This window comes from Aquarana catesbeiana, linkage group LG12 (assembly GCF_042186555.1).
Source record: "Aquarana catesbeiana isolate 2022-GZ linkage group LG12, ASM4218655v1, whole genome shotgun sequence".
NCBI classification, from domain to species: Eukaryota; Metazoa; Chordata; class Amphibia; order Anura; family Ranidae; genus Aquarana; species Aquarana catesbeiana.
The window spans coordinates 5,514,422-5,533,539 of NC_133335.1; the positions used below are offsets into that span (position 1 = coordinate 5,514,422).

Consider the following 19,118-nt stretch of genomic DNA (forward strand, 5'->3'; position numbering starts at 1 on the left):
ACACCTCTCTCCTCCACCCCCTCCTCTTCTTCTTCCTCCATGGCCTCTTCCTGTGCTTTGTCCTTGGAACCAGCGGTGCACTGTAGCCGTTCAAGGGGCTACCCAAGTATGCAGGCCAAAAGATGCCATGCTGTACTTGAGCTGGTGTGCTTGGGGGACAGGAGCCACACTGGGGCAGAGGTTCTGTCTGCTCTGCAGTGGCAGGTTCAGAGTTGTTTGACGCCACGCCAACTTAAGGCAGGAATGGTGGTTTGCGACAATGGCACCAACCTCCTCTCTGGCCTCCGACAGGGACAAATGACCCATGTGCCCTGTTTGGCTCACGTCCTTAACTTGGTGGTGCAGCGGTTCTTGGGCAGGTACCCGGGCTTACAGGATGTCCTGAGGCAGGCCAGGAAAGTATATGTGCATTTCCGCCGGTCACATAATGCCAGTGCTCGGCTGGCAGACCTCCAAAAGGAGTTTAACCTACCCAAGAACCGCCTAATCTGTGACATGCCCACCAGGTAGAACTCAACGTTGGCCATGCTGCAGCGGCTGCACATACAGCAGAGGGTCATCAATGAGTACCTGTGCGACTATGGCACCAGGACAGGGTCAGGGGAGCTTGTTTTTTTTCCCCACGCCAGTGGGCTATGATCAGGGATGCATGCACTGTCCTGTCACCATTTGAGGAGGCCACGAGGATGTGAGCAGTGACAGTGCATGCATTAGTGACACTGTCCCCCTTGTCCACCGCGCTACGTGGAATAATGGGCAGGGCACTTGAGGCAGAACAGAGGCAGGAAGAGGAGGACTTCCTTAGCTCTCAAGGCCCCCTTTATCCAGACAGTGTTCTTGCGTGCCCGCCGATCACACAGGAAGAGGACGAGGAGGAGGAGGAGGATTGTGTCAGTATGGAGGTGGAGCCTGGCACTCAGCATCAGCAGCAGTCTTTAAGGGATCAGTCCCAAGAAACACATGGACTTGTACATGGCTGGGAGGAGGTGGCTGTGGACCATGTCGTCCTTAGTGACCCAGAGGACTCCGGACCGAATGCCTCAGCAAAACCTACGCTGCATGGCCTCCCTGATCCTGCAAAACCTGCGGAAGGATCCTCGTATTCGTGGTATCAAGGAGGGGGATTGTTACTGGCTGGCAACCGTCCTTGATCCACATTACAAGGGTAGGGTTGCGGACCTTATCTTGCCATCGCAGAGGGAGCAGAGGATGAAACATCTTCAGGAGGCCTTGCAGAAAGGTCTCTGCAACACGTTCCCAGAGACTGGGAGGTTACAAACTCCTGTTTCTGGACAACGTGTTGCTGAGGCTACGGTCAGTCAAAGAAGGAGCGGGTGTCACGTCAATACTCACCGAGGCCGAGATGCCGAGAGTGGCTCGCCCTTACAACCACGTGCACCCGAACCCCCGAGGGTGGTACAGGGGATCGGAAGCACGCGGAGGCACGGGTCTCCGGTAGTTGCTGCGAGAAGGCTCAGGTTCACTTGGGTTGTGGGAAGCCTCCTGGCGGAACCGTGCAGGACCGGTGTACCTAATAGTACAGGAAACAGAGGTCAAGGGGTATTAAACAGGCAAATAGGAAAGTCCTTCGGACAGCAGAGATCAGGGGGTATCAGGCCAGCGGAGAGAGTGGTCTTATAACAGGCAGAGGTCAGGGTATCCGGCAGACAAGGAGAGTGGTCGTTTAAACAGGCAGAGATCAGGGTATCCGGCAGACAAGGAGAGTGGTCGTTTGAACAGGCAGAGATCAGAGTATCCGGCAGACAAGGAGAGTGGTCGTTAGAACAGGCAGAGATCAGGGTATCCGGCAGACAAGGAGAGTGGTCGTTTAACAAGCAGAGGTCAGGGTATCCGGCAGACAAGGAGAGTAGTCGTTTAACAAGCAGGGATCAAGTATCAGAGAATCAGGAACCAGGAACAAACACAGAGCAGGGTACAGCTGACGACAAACCAGCAACCCGACTGGGTGCTGGTGTCGTCTGAAGTAGCCTCCCGGTGAGCGTGATGCGCTACCGGGCACCTGCACGGGCGACGGCGCGCACACGTGGACCGCCGTGCACCCGCGCGCGCCGCACCATCAGGCCGCGAACGGGTGCACGTCTCAACAACAGCCCACTGCGCATGCGCCCCGCACCCCGGCGAACGGAGGCGACTTGTCTCTCGTGACAGTGCCCCCCCTCCTAAGGGCGGACACTGGACGCCCAAGCTAGACATCAACTCCGGATGGTCTCGATGAAAGGTTTGAATTAAGCGAGGAGCATGTAGATTCCTTGCGGGCTCCCAAGAATTGTCCTCAGGTGGGTATCCTTTCCATTGGATCAGGTACTGTAGCTGCCTGCCCTTCTTTCTACAACCCAGGATGGCCTCCACCTCGAACTCGTTCTCCCCATCCACCCTGATTGGTGGGGGAGGAACCTCTCCTCTTTCTGGAAAAGGACTGGACACAACAGGCTTCAACAGAGATACGTGGAAGACAGGATGGATCTTGTATGTTTTAGGCAGAGCTAGTTCCATGGCCACAGGATTGATGATCCTTTTGATAGGAAAAGGGCCAATGAATTTAGGTCCCAATTTTCGGGATGGCAACTGTAGCTTGAGGTTAGAGGTGGACAACCAGACTTCTTCCCCTATATTAAATGTTGGGTTTTCCTTCCTACCTTGGTCATACTGCTCCTTGTAGGCCTTTTGAGCCTTTTGTAACATGTTTTGGATTTTCTGGAAGTTAGTCTGCAAGGATGTTATTCTGTCATGCACTGCAGGGACTGCTATTTCGGGAATGTCATTAGTCAGAAAAGTGGGATGAAATCCGCAGTTGGCCCAGAAAGGCATTTGGTTGGTAGCCGCGTGAATTGAGTTATTATACGCGAACTCTGCATATGGAAGAAGTTTTGCCCAATCATCCTGGGATCCCGAACAGAAACAACGGAGGTATTGCTCTAAGGTTTGATTTGTTCTCTCCGTTTGGCCGTTGCTCTGAGGGTGGTAGGCTGACGAGAGGCACACTTTAATATCCAAGGCTTTACAGAGTTCCTTCCAGAATTTGGACGTGAATTGCACGCCTCTGTCAGACACTATACTCCTTGGTACACCGTGAAGTCTTATGACCTCTTTCAGGAAGATATTGGCTGTCTCTACTGCAGAAGGGGTACCTTCCATGGGCAAAAAGTGGGCCATCTTAGATAGACAGTCGACCACAACAAAAATAGTAGTGTAGCCTTCTGAGGCCGGCAGATCCACGATGAAATCTACAGATACGTCAGACCACGGTCATTCTGGAATAGGTAGTGGTTTAAGTAAACCCCAGGATCTGGTGTTTTGGCCCTTGTTCCGTTGACACGGGGGACAAGAGGCCACATACTCCCTGCAATCCCGTCTCCAACCCGGCCACCAGAAGGAGCGAGAGATCAGGTCAGCTGTTTTCCTAACCCCGAAGTGGCCGGCCAACTTATGGTCGTGGCACATTTTGAGGGTTGTTAACCGAGTTCGTTGAGGTACAAAAATTTTGCCCCGGATCCAAAAGAGACCTCCATCTTTCTTCAGAGACTGTACCTCTGGGTCCGTACATGTATTGGACGAAATCTTGATGGAGGACACTAAGTCTGTCTGTGCCAACCCGAGGAAATTTTGAGGTGCAAGAATCGTGCTTGGTTCCGAAGTCTGGAGGTCTGCTGAGAACATCCGGGAAAGGGCGTCTGCCTTCCCATTCTTTACACCAGGTCTATAAGAAATGTGGAAATTGAAGCGCGAAAAGAATAAGGCCCAACGAGCTTGTCTGGGTTTGAGTCGTTTTGCTGTTCGGAGGTATTCAAGGTTCTTGTGATCTGTGAAGATCATCACTGGATGGAGTGCCCCCTCAAGTAAATACCTCCATTCCTCCAGGGCAAATTTTATGGCCAGCAGCTCCCTGTCACCTACATCATAATTTAATTCTGCTGCACTGAGTCTTCGGGAAGCAAATGCAACTGGATGTAAGATGGCTTTGGGTCCTTGTCTTTGAGAAAGGATTGCTCCTGTGGCTATTTCTGATGCGTCCACTTCTAATACGAACGGTTGAGAAGGATCAGGATGCCGGAGAATGGGAGCGGAACTGAACAGATCCTTTAGTTTCACGAAAGCTCCCTGTGCTGCTTGGGACCACTGGAATGAGCCATGCCGGCGGGTTAGTTGAGTGATGGGTGCCACTATAGTGGAGAATCCAACGATGAATTTCCGGTAAAAGTTAGCGAATTCTATAAATCGTTGGACTCCCTTTTTGTCAGATGTAGCTGGCCACTCTTGGATAGCCTGTATCTTTTGGGGATCCATCTCCACCCCATTTGCCGAAATGATGAACCCCAAGAATTGCACGACTGATTTTTCAAACTCACACTTCTCCATTTTTAGGTAGAGTTTGTGTTGTTTCAGAATGGCCAGAACTGTCCTGACGTGACCCCTGTGAAGTTCAAGTGTAGAAGAGAAAATTAGGATATCATCCAAGTAGACCACAAGGAAATCATCTAGGTATTTGCGGAAAATGTCGTTCACCAGGTGTTGAAAAGTGGCCGGAGCATTACAAAGCCCGAATGGCATCACCAAGTATTCAAAATGCCCGAACCTGGACCTGAAGGCCGTCTTCCATTCGTCTCCGGCCCTAATTCTGATAAGGTTGTATGCCCCCCGGAGATCTAATTTGGAAAAGACTCTGGCTGACCGGAAACGTTGGAACAATTCTGGGATGAGCGGTAATGGGTACCGATTCTTGATGGTGATGTTATTTAACTGCCGGTAATCCACACAGGATCTAAGGGAACCGTCCTTCTTCCCGACAAAGAATATACCCGCTCCGGCAGGTGAGGATGAGGGACGGATGAACCCCTTTTCCAGATTTTCGTCAATATATTGTTTGAGAGCCTCCAGCTCCGTTTCTGAAAGAGGAAATATGCGACCAAATGGAATCTCTGACCCTGGCAGTAAATCGATTGGGCAGTCATACGGTCGATGTGGCGGGAGGCAATCGGCCATTTGTTTGCTGAAGACCTCCTGGAACTCATAATACTCCTGGGGAACATGTTGGAGGTTAACTGAAGGAGCTGAAATTGTAGCACAGATCTTGGGCTTCAAAGGACGGCAGTGTTGAGAACAGTAAGAAGAAGGAAATGAGACCACCTTAGAACTCCATTGACTCAAAGGATCATGAGCCTGTAGCCAGGGTAGGCCTAAAATGACTGGGAACATAGGAGAATGAATAAGGTCCAGGCGTAGGAGCTCTTGGTGCCCAGAATCAGTAGTCACTAGAATGGGTCGAGTCTCTTGGGTGATTGGACCTGAGCTGGGAAGAGACCCATCAGCCAAGTGAACCTGTAGATGTTGAGCTTTGGTTTGTAAGGGCACATGCAGGTTCCGGGCCAGGGCAGCATCCATAAAGCAGCTACATGCACCCGAATCAATGATCGCCGGCAGGCGGGACTCCCCTTCCGGTAGCTGTAATGAGATAAACAACATGACGTAAGATTTAGGGGTATTGTTATCTTGGTAAGTCATTGATTTTGGCTGAAAGAACTTACTAGGCCTTATCGGGCAGTTGCGCAGGAAGTGACCGGCTCCCCCGCAATAGAGACACAAGTTGGACTGCCGTCTACGTTGTCTCTCTTCTGAGGTTAGTGGTGGCCGTACCAAACCAAGCTGCATAGGTTCGGAGTCGGGAAGAGTAGTAGACCCAGCTATTATAGGTGATGATATTGGAATAGGTTGGAGTCTTGAAGCCGTCCACGCAGGGCGAGGGTTTTGGAATCGTTCTGACCGACGTTCCCGCAAGCGTCTATCTAGTTTGGTGGCTGCCTGAATTAACTCCTCCAAAGATGCGGGGGTCTCCATCCTGGCCAACTCATCCTTGAGGAGCTCCGACAGGCCTTGGCGGTACTGATAGCGTAAAGCTGGCTCATTCCAGTTAGTGTCGGCTGCCCATTTACGGAACTCCACCATGTAATCCTCAATTGGTCTCCTTCCCTGAGCTAGGTGGTGCAGGATAGCTTCGGCCGTAGCCATGCGTTGTGGGTCATCATAAAGCTGCGACATACTTTCGAAGAACGTGTCGATAGTATTAAGCACCTGACTCCCTGATTCCATCAAGCCGTGGGCCCAAGCCTGAGGTTCTTCTGACAACAGAGAAATCGCAAATCCCACCTTGACCACTTCTGATGCGAAGGTTCGGGGTTGCAGAGCAAAGTAGAGTGTGCATGCATTCTTAAAAGCTCTAAATTTTTACGGTCCCCTGAGAACCGTTCCGGTGTGGGGACCCTAGGTTCCGGAAGTGCCATTACGACTGTAGGACTGGCAGCAGCCTGAGGAAGCGGGCCTTCATTGCTAGGTGCGGGAGCCGCGGCGGCAGAAGGGGGTGGACCCGTCAGTTGCTGGAGACGGCTATCAATTTGTGTGTATCCCTCCTGTAGCCTCTGCACAGAGTCTGCCAGGGTGGAGACCTGTTGGCATAGGATCTCCAAGGGGGAGCGTGCTCTGTCTGCCTTGGACATCTGGCTGGTTTGTACTGTCACGTCAATACTCACCGAGGCCGAGATGCCGAGAGTGGCTCGCCCTTACGACCACGCGCATCCGAACTCCCGAGGGTGGTACAGGGGATCGGAAGCACGCGGAGGCACGGGTCTCCGGTAGTTGCTGCGAGAAGGCTCAGGTTCACTTGGGTTGTGGGAAGCCTCCTGGCGGAACCGTGCAGGACCGGTGTACCTAATAGTACAGGAAACAGAGGTCAAGGGGTATTAAACCGGCAAATAGGAAAGTCCTTCGGACAGCAGAGATCAGGGGGTATCAGGCCAGTGGAGAGAGTGGTCTTATAACAGGCAGAGGTCAGGGTATTCGGCAGACAAGGAGAGTGGTCGTTTAAACAGGCAGAGATCAGGGTATCCGGCAGACAAGGAGAGTGGTCGTTTGAACAGGCAGAGATCAGAGTATTCGGCAGACAAGGAGAGTGGTCGTTAGAACAGGCAGAGATCAAGGTATCCGGCAGACAAGGAGAGTGGTCGTTTAACAAGCAGAGGTCAGGGTATCCGGCAGACAAGGAGAGTAGTCGTTTAACAAGCAGGGATCAAGTATCAGAGAATCAGGAACCAGGAACAAACACAGAGCAGGGTACAGCTGACGACAAACCAGCAACCCGACTGGGTGCTGGTGTCGTCTGAAGTAGCCTCCCGGTGAGCGTGTCAGCGTGACGCGCTACCGGGCACCCGCATGGGCGACGGCGCGCACACGTGGACCATCGTGCACCCGCGCGCGCCGCACCATCAGGCCGCGAACGGGTGCACGTCTCAACAACAGCCCACTGCGCATGCGCCCCGCAGCCCGGCGAACGGAGGCGACTTGTCTCTTGTGACAGCGGGGGAGAAGGTGGCCGTCTGACCGATGCGTTCAGACAATTTTTTGGTCCTCAGCCCCAAGGTATGATCGGTTCCAGCAACCATCACCAGCGTCTGTTTTACATGGTGCAGGAATACCTAGGGGCAAGATCTGACTTGGACACCTTTCCCCGAAAATCCTCTGGGTTACTGGGTCTTGAGGATGGATCACTGGCCAGAGCTTGCACAGTATGCAATTGAGCTACTGGCCTGTCCCGCATCCAGCGTTCTTTCGGAACGCACATTCAGTGCTGCTGGAGGCTTTGTAACCGATCACAGGGTGCGTCTGTCCACCAACCTTCATAAAAATGAATCAGTCTTGGATCACCACCAGCTACCAAGCACCTGATGATGATGTAACCAAATAATTTTTTTGGAAATCTCAGATCCCTTCAAAGACTGCCTATGCTGATGCTGAGTGACTATCCTGAGTAATTATCCTCTTCCTCCTCAATGATCACGCTGATAGCTGTAAGAACATTTTTGGTTCTGGGCGCCACCACCAGTGCCTAAGGCCCAATTTTTCAGCCCCTGTTTAACAGGGGCGTGTAATTACAATTTTTGATGCAATACTTTGCAGCAGGGCTCGTTTCTGCGTTCCAACTAGAGTATCTGTGAGGGGTTGCAGTGTTGTGGCACCAGTGCCTAAGGCCCAATTTTTCAGCCCCTGTTTAACAGGGGCGTGTAATTACAATTCTTGATCTAATATTTCACAGCAGGGCCTGTTTCTGCGCCCACCAAGAGCGAGTGAGGACTTACAGTGTTGTGGCACCAGCACCACCACCACCAAAGGCCCAATTTTTCTGCCCCTGTTCAACAGGGGCATGTAATTACAATTCTTGATCTAATATTTCACAGCAGGGCCCTGTGAGGGCTTACAGTGTTGTGGCCACAACAACACCTAAGGCCCAAATTTCTGCTGAGTATATAGGGCAGGCCCCTACTTTCAAACATCCAACTTACAAACGACTCCTACTTGCATACGGAAGGAGACAACAGGAAGTGAGATGAAATCTAAACCTTGGAAGGGAAATTCTCTCCTGTAAGAGTTAATATGGGAAAAACTTTTCTCCTTTCCACTGATGCTTTATCACCAATCCTTGTTTCACAAAAAAACCCCAAATTTTCAAAAAACATTTGTCATTGGGACAAAAAATGAGGTGAAATCTTCTGAAGAGGAGCACAGACAGCAAAACAAATGTCACAGGGGTGATAACCCTTCCCTATGTTTTCCAAAAAGCTTAAAATAGATTTTTTGGCTGGAGCTAAACACGTTAAAAATGTACCAGTTCAAAATTACAAACAGATTCTACTTAACAACAAACCTACAGTCCCTGTCTTGTTTGCACCGCCTGTATACTGCTGTTCAGAGAATATAGGGCCTGGGGGCTCCATGCCTTTCCTTTTTTTAATTTAGGTGCGGGGTTCCCCTTAATATCCATACAAGACCCAAAGGGCCTGGTAATGGACTGGGGGGTACCCATGCTGTTTGTCTCACTGATTTTCATCCACATTGCCAGGACCCGACATTACATTAAAACCGCAAGCAGTTTTAAATGACTTTTTTTCCTTTAAAAATGACATTTTGTGCAGGGACTGTTCTAAGCACAGGAAACACGCGCCACTTTACACCCCCCAGGTACGATATTTAAAGGAATATTTCACTTTTTTTTTTTTTACTTTAAGCATCATTAAAATCACTGCTCCCGAAAAAACGGCCGTTTTTAAAAGTTTATTTTGCATTGATACATGTCCCCTGGGGCAGGACCCGGGTCCCCAAACCCTTTTTAGGACAATACCATGCAAATTAGCCTTTAAAATGAGCACTTTTGATTTTGAACGTTTGAGTCCCATAGACGTCAATGGGGTTCTAACGTTCGTGCAAATTTTCGGTCCGTTCGCAAGTTCTGGTGCGAACCGAACTGGGGGGTATTTGTCTCATCCCTAGTTAGGAGTACCTTGTCACTTTGACATCTCCCAAGGTTTTTGAGGACCTACTTTTCCAAGTCGAGCAGCAGCAGTGAAATAAATGGATGGGTGTACAAGGATTTATCCACTGTGGGCGATATATAAGAAAGAGAACAATATTCTATGGGAATAAAAGTGTATTCCCACAGCTGCACACCTATCATAGTGTCAGGAAAGAAGAAATATGCCCAGGCACATAGTTAAGTGTCAGTGGAGAATTTGTTAGCCAAATCCACAGATGGAGAAATCTTATTAGCCAAACCCATGGTCAGAGAATCCCTGTTAGCCTGACCTGTGCGCATGCGCAGATGTGTGGGCGCCGGCATGCACTAGGGATGAGCTTCGAGTTCGAGTCGAACTCATGTTCCACTCGAACATCAGCTGTTCGCCAGTTCACTGAACAGCAAACAATTTGGGGTGTTCGCGGCAAATTCGAAAGCCACGGAACACCCTTTAAAAGTCTATGGGAGAAATCAAAAGTGCTAATTTTAAAGGCTTATATGCATGGTATTGTCATAAAAAGTATTTGGGGACCTGGGTCCTGCCCGAGGGAACATGTATCAATGCAAAAAAAAGTTTTAAAACAGGCCGTTTTTTCGGGAGCAGTGATTTTAATAATGCTTAAAGTGAAATACTAAAAGTGTAATATTCCTTTAAATTTCGTACCTGGGGGGTGTCTATAGTATGCCTGAAAAGGGGCGCATGTTTCCCGTGTTTAGAACAGTCTGACAGCAAAATGACATTTCAAGGGAAAAAAAGTCATTTAAAACTACTCGCAGCTATTAATGAATTGCCGGTCCGACAATACACATAAAAGTTCATTGATAAAAACGGCATGGGAATTCCCCACAGGGGAACCCCGAACCAAAATTTAAAAAAAAAATGGCGTGGGGGGTCCCCCTAAATTCCATACCGGGCCCTTCAAGTCTGGTATGGATATTAAGGGGAACCCCGGCCAAAATAAAAAGAAATGGCATGGGGTCCCCCTCAAAATCCATACCAGACCCTTCAGGTCTGGTATGGATTTTAAGGGGAACCCCACGCCAAAATTAAGGAAAAAAATGGTGTGGGGTCCCCCCAAAAATCCATACCAGACCCTCATCCGAGCACGCAACCTGGCAGGCCACAGAAAAAGAGGGGGGACGAGAGAGCGCACCCCCCTCCTGAACCATACCAGGCCACATGCCCTCAACATTGGGAGGGTGCTTTGGTGTAGCCCCCCAAAGCACTTTGTCACCATGTTGATGGGGACAAGGGCCTCATCCCCACAACCCTTGCCCGGTGGTTGTGGGGGTCTGCGAGCGGGGGGGCTTATCGGAATCTGGAAGCCCCCTTTAACAAGGGGACCCCCAGATCCCGGCCCCCCCTGTGTGAAATGGTAAGGGGGTACAAAAGTACCCCTACCATTTCACAAAAAAAGTGTCAAAAATGTTAAAAATGACACGAGACAGTTTTTGACAATTCCTTTATTTAAAGTCTACTTCTTTTCCATCTTCTTTCTTCTCTCTTCTTTCTTCAATCTTCTATCTTCTTTCTTCTATCTTCCTTCGGTTTCTTCCTCCATTTTCTTCTTCCTCCGATCCTCTGCTTCTTGCTCCGGTGTTCTCGTCTGGCATCTTCCTCGGCGGCGTCTTCTTCCCTTCTTCGTTCTAGGGCCGCTCCGCATCCATGATGGGAGGCTCCCGCTGTGTGACACTTCTCGTCTTCTGACGGTTCATAAATAAGGGAGGGCGGGACCACCTGTGACCCAACCCCCCTCTGATGCACGAGGACTTGACGGGGACTTCCTTGAGGATTTCCCCGTGACGTCAGAGGGGGCGGGATCACCCGTTACGTAACAGGTGATTCCGCCCCCCGTTGACATCATGGGGTATGCCACAGGGAAGTCCCCATCAAGTCCCTGTGCGTCAGAGGGGGGCGGGGTCACCAGGTGGCCCCGCCCTCCATCATTTAAGAAGTGTCAGAAGGCGAGAAGCGTTACACAGCGGGAGCCTTGCATCATGGATGCGGAGTGGCCCGAGAATGAAGAAGGGAAGATGCCGCGGAGGAAGATGCCAGATGAGAATACCGGAGCAAGAAGCAGAGGATCGGTGGAAGAACCAGAGGAAGAAGAAGATGGAGGAAGAAACCAAAGGAACATAGAAGAAAGAAGATAGAAGAAAGAAGATGGAAAAGAAGAAGACTTTAAATAAAGGAATTGTCAAAAACTGTCTCTTGTCATTTTTAACATTTTTGACACTTTTTTTGTGAAATGGTAGGGGTACCCCCCTACCATTTCACACGGGGGGGTGGGATCTGGGGGTCCCCTTGTTAAAGGGGGCTTCCAGATTCCGATAAGCCCCCCCGCCCGCAGACCTCCACAACCACCGGGCAAGGGTTGTGGGGATGAGGCCCTTGTCCCCATCAACATGGGGATAAGGTGCTTTGGTGGGCTACCCCAAAGCACCCTCCCAATGTTGAGGGCATGTGGACTGGTACTGTTCAGGAGGGGGGGGCGCTCTCTTGTCCCCCCTATTTTCCTGCGGCCTGTCAGGTTGCGTGCTCGGATAAGGGTCTAGTATGTATTTTTGGGGGGACCCCATACCATTTTTTTTTTAATTTTGGCCGGGGTCCCCCTTAATATCCATACCAGACCTGAAGGGCCTGGTATAGAATTTAGGGGGACCCCCACGCTATTTTTTTTAAAAATTTTTGTTCGGGGTTCTCCTGTGGGGAATTCCCATGCCATTTTTATCAATGAACTTTTATATGTATTGTCGGACCGACAATTCATTAATAGCCGCAAGTAGTTTTAAATGACTTTTTTCCTCTGAAATGTCATTTTGCTGTCAGACTGTTCTAAACACGGGAAACATGCGCCCCTTTACAGGTATACTATAGACACCCCCCAGGTACGAAATTTAAAGGAATATTACACTTTTATTGTTTCACTTTAAGCATTATTAAAATCACTGCTCCAGAAAAAACTGCCGTTTTTAAAACTTTTATTTGCATTGATCCATGTCCCCTGGCCAGGATCCAGGTCCCCAAACACTTTTTATGACAATACCATGCATATAAGCCTTTAAAATTAGCACTTTTGATTATTCATCTTCGAGTCCCGTAGACTTTAACAGTGTTCGCGTGTTCGAACAAATTTTTTGCCTGTTCGCATGTTCTGGTGCGAACCAAACAGGGGGGTGTTCGGCTCATCCCTAGCATGCACGCCTGCCACTAGAGTGGCACCAAGTGGGCTATATGAACACTCTGCTGCGCTAGGACCTTACTTATGGTTTACAGATTTACAGCGTTCTGCTATTGGCTTCTTATGTTTGATCTCCTGTTGGCGTTCTGATCCACCTGACCACGCTTTTACTCTACCTGAACCGACCCCTGGCTTGCTCTTCGACCATGTCTGTGCTTGATCCCTCTGTCTGCTTGCCATTTCCAACTCCAGCCTGAATCTGACTACTCTGCTGCCTACTGCTATGTTCCTGACGTGCTCCTGACTGACCCGGCTTGCCTGACCCTGCTCTGCCCTCCTTATACCCGCTGCCTGTGACCTGCCAGCCTGCCAAGTACCTGCTGCCTGTGACCTGCCAGCCTGCCAAGTACCTGCTGTCTGCTACCTGTCAGCCTGCCAAGTACCTGCTGTCTGCCAGCCTGCCAAGTACCTGCTGCCTGTGACCTGCCAGCCTGCCAAGTACCTGCTGTCTGCTACCTGCCAGCCTGCCAAGTACCTGCTGTCTGCTACCTACCAAGTACCTGCTGTCTGCCACCTGCCAGTCTACCAAGTACCTGCTGCCTGTGACCTGCCAGCCTGCCAGCTACCTGCTGCCCTGCATCACGATCCAGCCTGCATTGAAGTACGCACAGACCCCTCATCTGCAGCCTTCACAATCTGAACTTCTAGGCACTCATGCCACTCCAGGCTTCCGTGCCTCCTGTTTTCTTTATCAGGGGTGCCAGGCCGGAGGTTTAAGAGATCTCCTTCCTCTCAATGCCAAGCTCCATCTCCAGGTACGTGACACCGGCCATGTCATTATGAAGTAAAGCAGCCCCCACTCACTCCATAAGAAACCATTCCCCCAACGTGGTTTGTCCCATTCCTAGGGCTTAAGGTACCTCCATGATTAAACCCCAAGGGTGGGGCGAAATGCGTTCGGCATGGCTTCTGATGGAGCGAGCTGTGGCTGCTTTTACTTCATAATGACTTGACCAGAAATTTTTGGGGGGACGCAAACAAACTGAAAAATTCTGAAAAAAAAACATCAATTGCAGCCTAACTGTGCCCATCAAACACAGCCACTGTGCACATCAAATGAGCCGCTGTGCACATTAAACGAGCCACTGTGCCCATCAAATGCTGCCACTGTGTCCATCAAACACAGCCACTGTGCACATCAAATGAGCCGCTGTGCCCATCAAATGCTGCCACTGTGCCCATCAAACACAGCCACTGTGCACATCAAATGAGCCGCTGTGCCCATCAAACACAGCCACTGTGCACATCAAACAAGCCACTGTGCCTATCAAACACATCCACTGTGCCTATCGAACACAGCCACTGTGCACATCAAACACAGCCACTGTGCATATCAAACGAGCCACTGTGCCCATCAAACGAGCCACTGTGCACATCAAACACAGCCACTGTGCCCATCAAACAAGCCACTGTGCCTATCAAACACATCCACTGTGCCTATCGAACACAGCCACTGTGCACATCAAACACAGCCACTGTGCATATCAAACGAGCCACTGTGCCCATCAAACGAGCCACTGTGCCATCAAATGCTGCTACTGTGCCATCAAATGCTGCCAGTGTGCCCATTAAATGCTGCCACTACGCCATCGAATGCCGCCAGTGTGACCCCCCCGCCGCTCACCTTCTGGCTGGCACTTACCCTGTCTTGGTGGGGCAGCGGGTGACGGTGTCGAGCCGGGTCCTTCAAGCCAGCGTCTCTTGCCGTCCTCATCTCCCGACTCCCGTCCTCTCCTCCTGTTAGGTGTCCAATAGCGGCGCCTGTCGTTTCAGCCAACCAGGTGACAGGTAACAGACCCGAGCACCTGATTGGCGGAGAGGCAGTTCTGTGTTAGGAAAGTGAATATTCATTCGCTTTTCTAACACAGCTAGTCATCATTTTTGGTGCCTATTAGAGCCTATGGCTCTAATCAGGTGCTTCAACACCCCCCCCCCCACCGCTGTAATTCAGGTGCCCGAAAAGGGGCCAGGTGCCTGAATGGGGGGAGGCCGCAGCGGCCATGGATAGATTCATGCAATGCATAGTGCACAGAGGGGGTGGCAGGAAAGAGGGGGCGGCGCCCGTGCACCCTTAATGCACAGCCCGCCACTCCACCCTAGATATCCCCCAGCACTCTGACCCCTCTACACCCCAGATATCCCCCCAGCACTCTGACCCCTCTACACCCCAGATATCCCCCCAGCACTCTGACCCCTCTACACCCCAGATATCCCCACAGCACTCTGACCCCTCTACACCCCAGATATCCCCCCAGCACTCTGACCCCTCTACACCCCAGATATTCCCCCCAGCACTGTTACCATATACCATAAGATACCCCTTGTATTGTGACCCCACTACATCACTGATACCCCCTACACTGTGGCCTCTCTACATCTCTAATACCTCTAGCACTATAGCCACCCAAGCTACCCCAAGCATTGCTACCCCCTATACACCCCAAATACCCCCTCAGCATTATTTTGCCCCATACACCCTTGATATCCCCCAGCACCATTATTCCATCCATGTAGTACCCCCTTTTCCAGTGAAGATACAGTGCATGTGAACTTTTGGCTATGTGGCCACCTCCAGCACTGGACTCACCGATACCAATAAAGCAGGCAGAAGGAGGGGCGGAGGAGGGAGCATCCCTCCAGGCATTCCAAGCCCTTCAGTGCAAACAGTGCTGGACAGCTGGGTTCACCATGACACCATCCACAATGCCACTTCCGCAGATGGGCTCTCAGTGCTGCCGACTACAGCAGCTCCCACTCCAGCTCCTACCCCGCAGCCTTTGAGTCCCGTGCATTCAAGCTGCATAAGGTGGGGTCAGAGCATCACTGGTGCTCCGGCTCTGCCCCTCCCTCCTGGCTGTGAAACAATAGGTATCGTTCTGCACAGCATGGCGTCCCGCTGCCAGCCTGCCTCCCCTGTGTATCTATCACTCTCAGTGCCATCATGGGGCCCTCAATTTTGGGGCAGCATGGACCAGCTGCTTTGGGGAAAGTGCAGGGGCCCCCCATGCAGCAGGGGCCCCTGGGCAGTGCCCAGGTGTGCCCACTCATTAAGACAGCCCTGCTAGCGGCTTCCAACTCACTGCATTTTGAGCGACTGAGCGGGAGCTCCTAAGCTGCATTTAAAGTCATAGAGATAACAGAATTGTCTGATTGGTTGTCCTGGGTCAGTGGTGAAGAGATTGCCCATTAGTCTAGCTAGGCATTACTTAGGAAATCAAATAATTGTATTTGTAGATACATCCTGAGTATGTCTTGAGGGCTAACTCCAGCCAGTGTAGACCGGGGATGAGTGAACACTTTGGCCAGGTATTTATTGCTGTCTTTGACCCCACTATGGAGATTTTTCCTGACTTCCTGTCTTTGTGACACTTGTACAAGAAATTGAAGGTTGTAAGCATCAAGGAGACAGAGACAGGAATAAAGTCTGCAGTTTGTGTTTAAATCATATTGCTGGAGGGCCAGCACTGTGAGCCAGTGATGTTCTATTGCTTTAATCTAACACTGGGTACCTGCTGACAGTACGGAATGATGACATCAGCGTGCTCCTGCTCTTCAATTTTTCAGTCTGTGGTCAGTGCCCAAGTGGTGTTCCTTAAATGCCCACAGAAAAAGGAAGGTCACTGACCTGGCTATGGCAAAATGGCAGGGAGTGTCTGAATTACAGGACTGGCTGACAGACATATGAGAATGTTCGGATGGAGAAAAGACTCTGTGTCTGCAAGATGTGGCCTAGCCGGGTGACCAAGCCCTGGACTGGCTGTGTGACCAAGACTTAGCTTACCCTGGCAACCAAGACCTAGCCAGCCCTGCTGACCAAGACCTGGCCTATTTTGATGACCAAGACCTGGCCTAGCCTGGTGACCAAGACTTGGCCCAACCTTGTAAACAAAACCTGATCCAGCCTGGTGACCAAACCTGGCCAAGCTGGATGACCAAGACTTGTCTTACCCTGGCAACCAAGACCTGGCCAGCCCTGCTGACCAAGACCTGGCCTATTCTGATGACCTAGACCTGGCCTAGCCTGGGGACCAAGACTTGCCCCATCCTGATAATCAAAACCTGGCCCAGCCTGGTGACCAAGACCCAGAATTGGTCTAGCCTGGTGACCAAGTCCTGGCCTACCATGGTGACTAAGATCCAGCCCAGCCTGGGAACCAAGACTTGCCCTAGGCTGGTGACCAAGATCCAGCGCAGCCTGGCAACCAAAACTTGGCTTTAGCTGGTGACCACGATCCTGCCCAGCCTGACAAACAAGACCTGGCCTAAGCTGATGACCAAGAACTAGCCTAGCCTATTGACCAAAAAAGACCTGACCTAGTCTGGTAACCAATACCTGGCCCAGCCTGGTGACCAAGTCCTGGCCCAGCCTAGCAACCAAGATCCAGCCTAAGCTGGTGACCAAAACATAGCCTACCCTGGTGACCAAAACCTGGCCTAGCTTGGAGACAAATCATTTGGCAGAGATGGGTTCTCCAGAACACCAAGTTGGTATATGTGGGCACCTTTAGATGCAAACTCCTGTGTGAAACCTTGTTTCTAATGGTCAGTATTGACATCCTCTGTTGCAGATGACTGAAAGGACACAGAGGGAGGCCAGTCTCATCCAGCAGACGTTGGCTCTACTGTGGAAGAACATTTTGGTACAAAGGAGGCGGCTGGGCTATGTCATACTGGTAAGTAAATAATGTGAGTGATACTTGACAATGGGGCCTCAGCAGTGGCAGCTGGTGAAGTTTTAGGATGGGGGGTGCCAGACCTCGCCCTTCCTTTTTGACCCCTCCCACTTGGCGAAAATGGGCGTGGTTTCAGCTAAATAGTGATCGTGCATAAAGGGGTGTGGCTCAAAGGGGGTGTGGTTAGCATCTGAGATGAATGAGGGATGGAGGGAGAGGAGGGGAGAGAGGGATGGAGGGACAGCAGGCCCAGATCCTACACAACAATAGAAATATGTGTATTCCAGAAAGTTTAATAATCAGCAGATAAAGATACTCCAAACACCTGGTGTTAGCGCTTCAATCATCCTGGCACCATGGTTGTTATGGTGTCAGGATGATTAGTTCTATTATTACATTGAAATATAAAATAAAATTATTCAACTCACCAAAATGCAGAATCAGTAGGAGCCCTGAGCGTGTCACCTGCAACGCCGCCTGCCACCAGATGCCATCAGGTGCTCCCAGCAGAGTCCCTCCTTATATCAGGTGCCCCCAGCAGAGTCCCTCCTTGCATCAGGTTCCCCCAGCAGAGTCCCTCCTTACATCAGGTGCCCCCAGCGGAGTCCGTTCTTACATTGGGTGCCCCCAGCAGAGTCTCTCCTTACATCAGGTGCCCCCAGCGGAGTCCCTCCTTACATAAGGTGCCCCCACCAGTGGAGCGCTCCTCACATCTGTGTCCCAATGAGGGGAGCCCCTCCTTATATCTGTGTCCCCATCAGCGGAGCCCCTCCTTACATCTGTGTCCCTATCAGCGGAGTCCCTCCTTACTTCTGTGTCCCCATCATGCGGAGCCCCTCCTTACATTTGTGTCCCCATCAGCGGAGCCCCTCCTTACATCTGTGTCCCTATCAGCGGAGCCCCTCCTTACATCTGTGTCCCATCAGCGGAGTCCCTCCTTACATCTGTGTCTCCATCAGCGGAGTCCCTCCTTACATCTGTGTCTCCATCAGCGGAGCCCCTCCTTACATCTGTGTCCCCTTCAGCGGAGTCCTTCCTTACATCTGTGTCTCCATCAGCGGAGTCCCTCCTTACATCTGTGTCCCCATCAGCGGAGTCCCTCCTTACATCTGTGTCCCCATCAGCGGAGTCCCTCCTTACATCTGTGTCTCCATCAGGGGAGCCCCTCCTTACATCTGTGTCTCCATCAGCGGAGTCCCTCCTTACATCTGTGCCCCCATCAGCGGAGCCCCTCCTTACATCTGTGTCTCCATCAGTGGAGCCCCTCCTTACATCTGTGTCTCCGTCAGTGGAGTCCCTCCTTACATCTGTGTCTCCATCAGCGGAGTCCCTCCTTACATCTGTGTCCCCATCAGCGGAGCCCCTCCTTACATCTGTGTCCCCGTCAGCTGAGCCCCTCCTTACATCTGTGTCCCCGTCAGCTGAGCCTCTCCTTACATCTGTGTCCCCATCAGCGGAGTCCCTCCTTACATCTGTGCCTCCATCAGTGGAGCCCCTCCTTATATCTGTGCCTCCATCAGTTGAGTCCCTCCTTACATCTGTGTCCCCATCAGTGGAGCCCCTCCTTACATCTGTGTCCCCATCAGTGGAGCCCCTCCTTACATCTGTGCCTCCATCAGTGGAGCCCCTCCTTACATCTGTGTCCCCATCAGTTGAGTCCCTCCTTACATCTGTGTCTCCATCAGTGGAGCCCCTCCTTACATCTGTGTCCCCATCAGTGGAGCCCCTCCTTACATCTGTGTCCCCATCAGTGGAGCCCCTCCTTACATCTGTGTCTCCATCAGTGGAGCCCCTCTTTACATCTGTGTCCCCATCAGTGGAGCCCCTCCTTACATCTGTGTCCCCATC

General features: G+C 51.2%; 1 protein-coding gene across 1 annotated transcript in view; it reads left to right on the forward strand.

Annotated features, from left to right (window-relative positions):
- LOC141113847 (ATP-binding cassette sub-family A member 10-like) overlaps nt 1-19,118 on the forward strand; it is a 95,638-nt gene that overhangs the window by 12,804 nt on the left and 63,716 nt on the right. Inside the window, exon 3 of the mRNA XM_073607167.1 lies at nt 17,166-17,270. Coding sequence (XP_073463268.1) covers nt 17,166-17,270 — 105 coding nt within the window. The remainder of the gene's footprint in view (nt 1-17,165; nt 17,271-19,118) is intronic.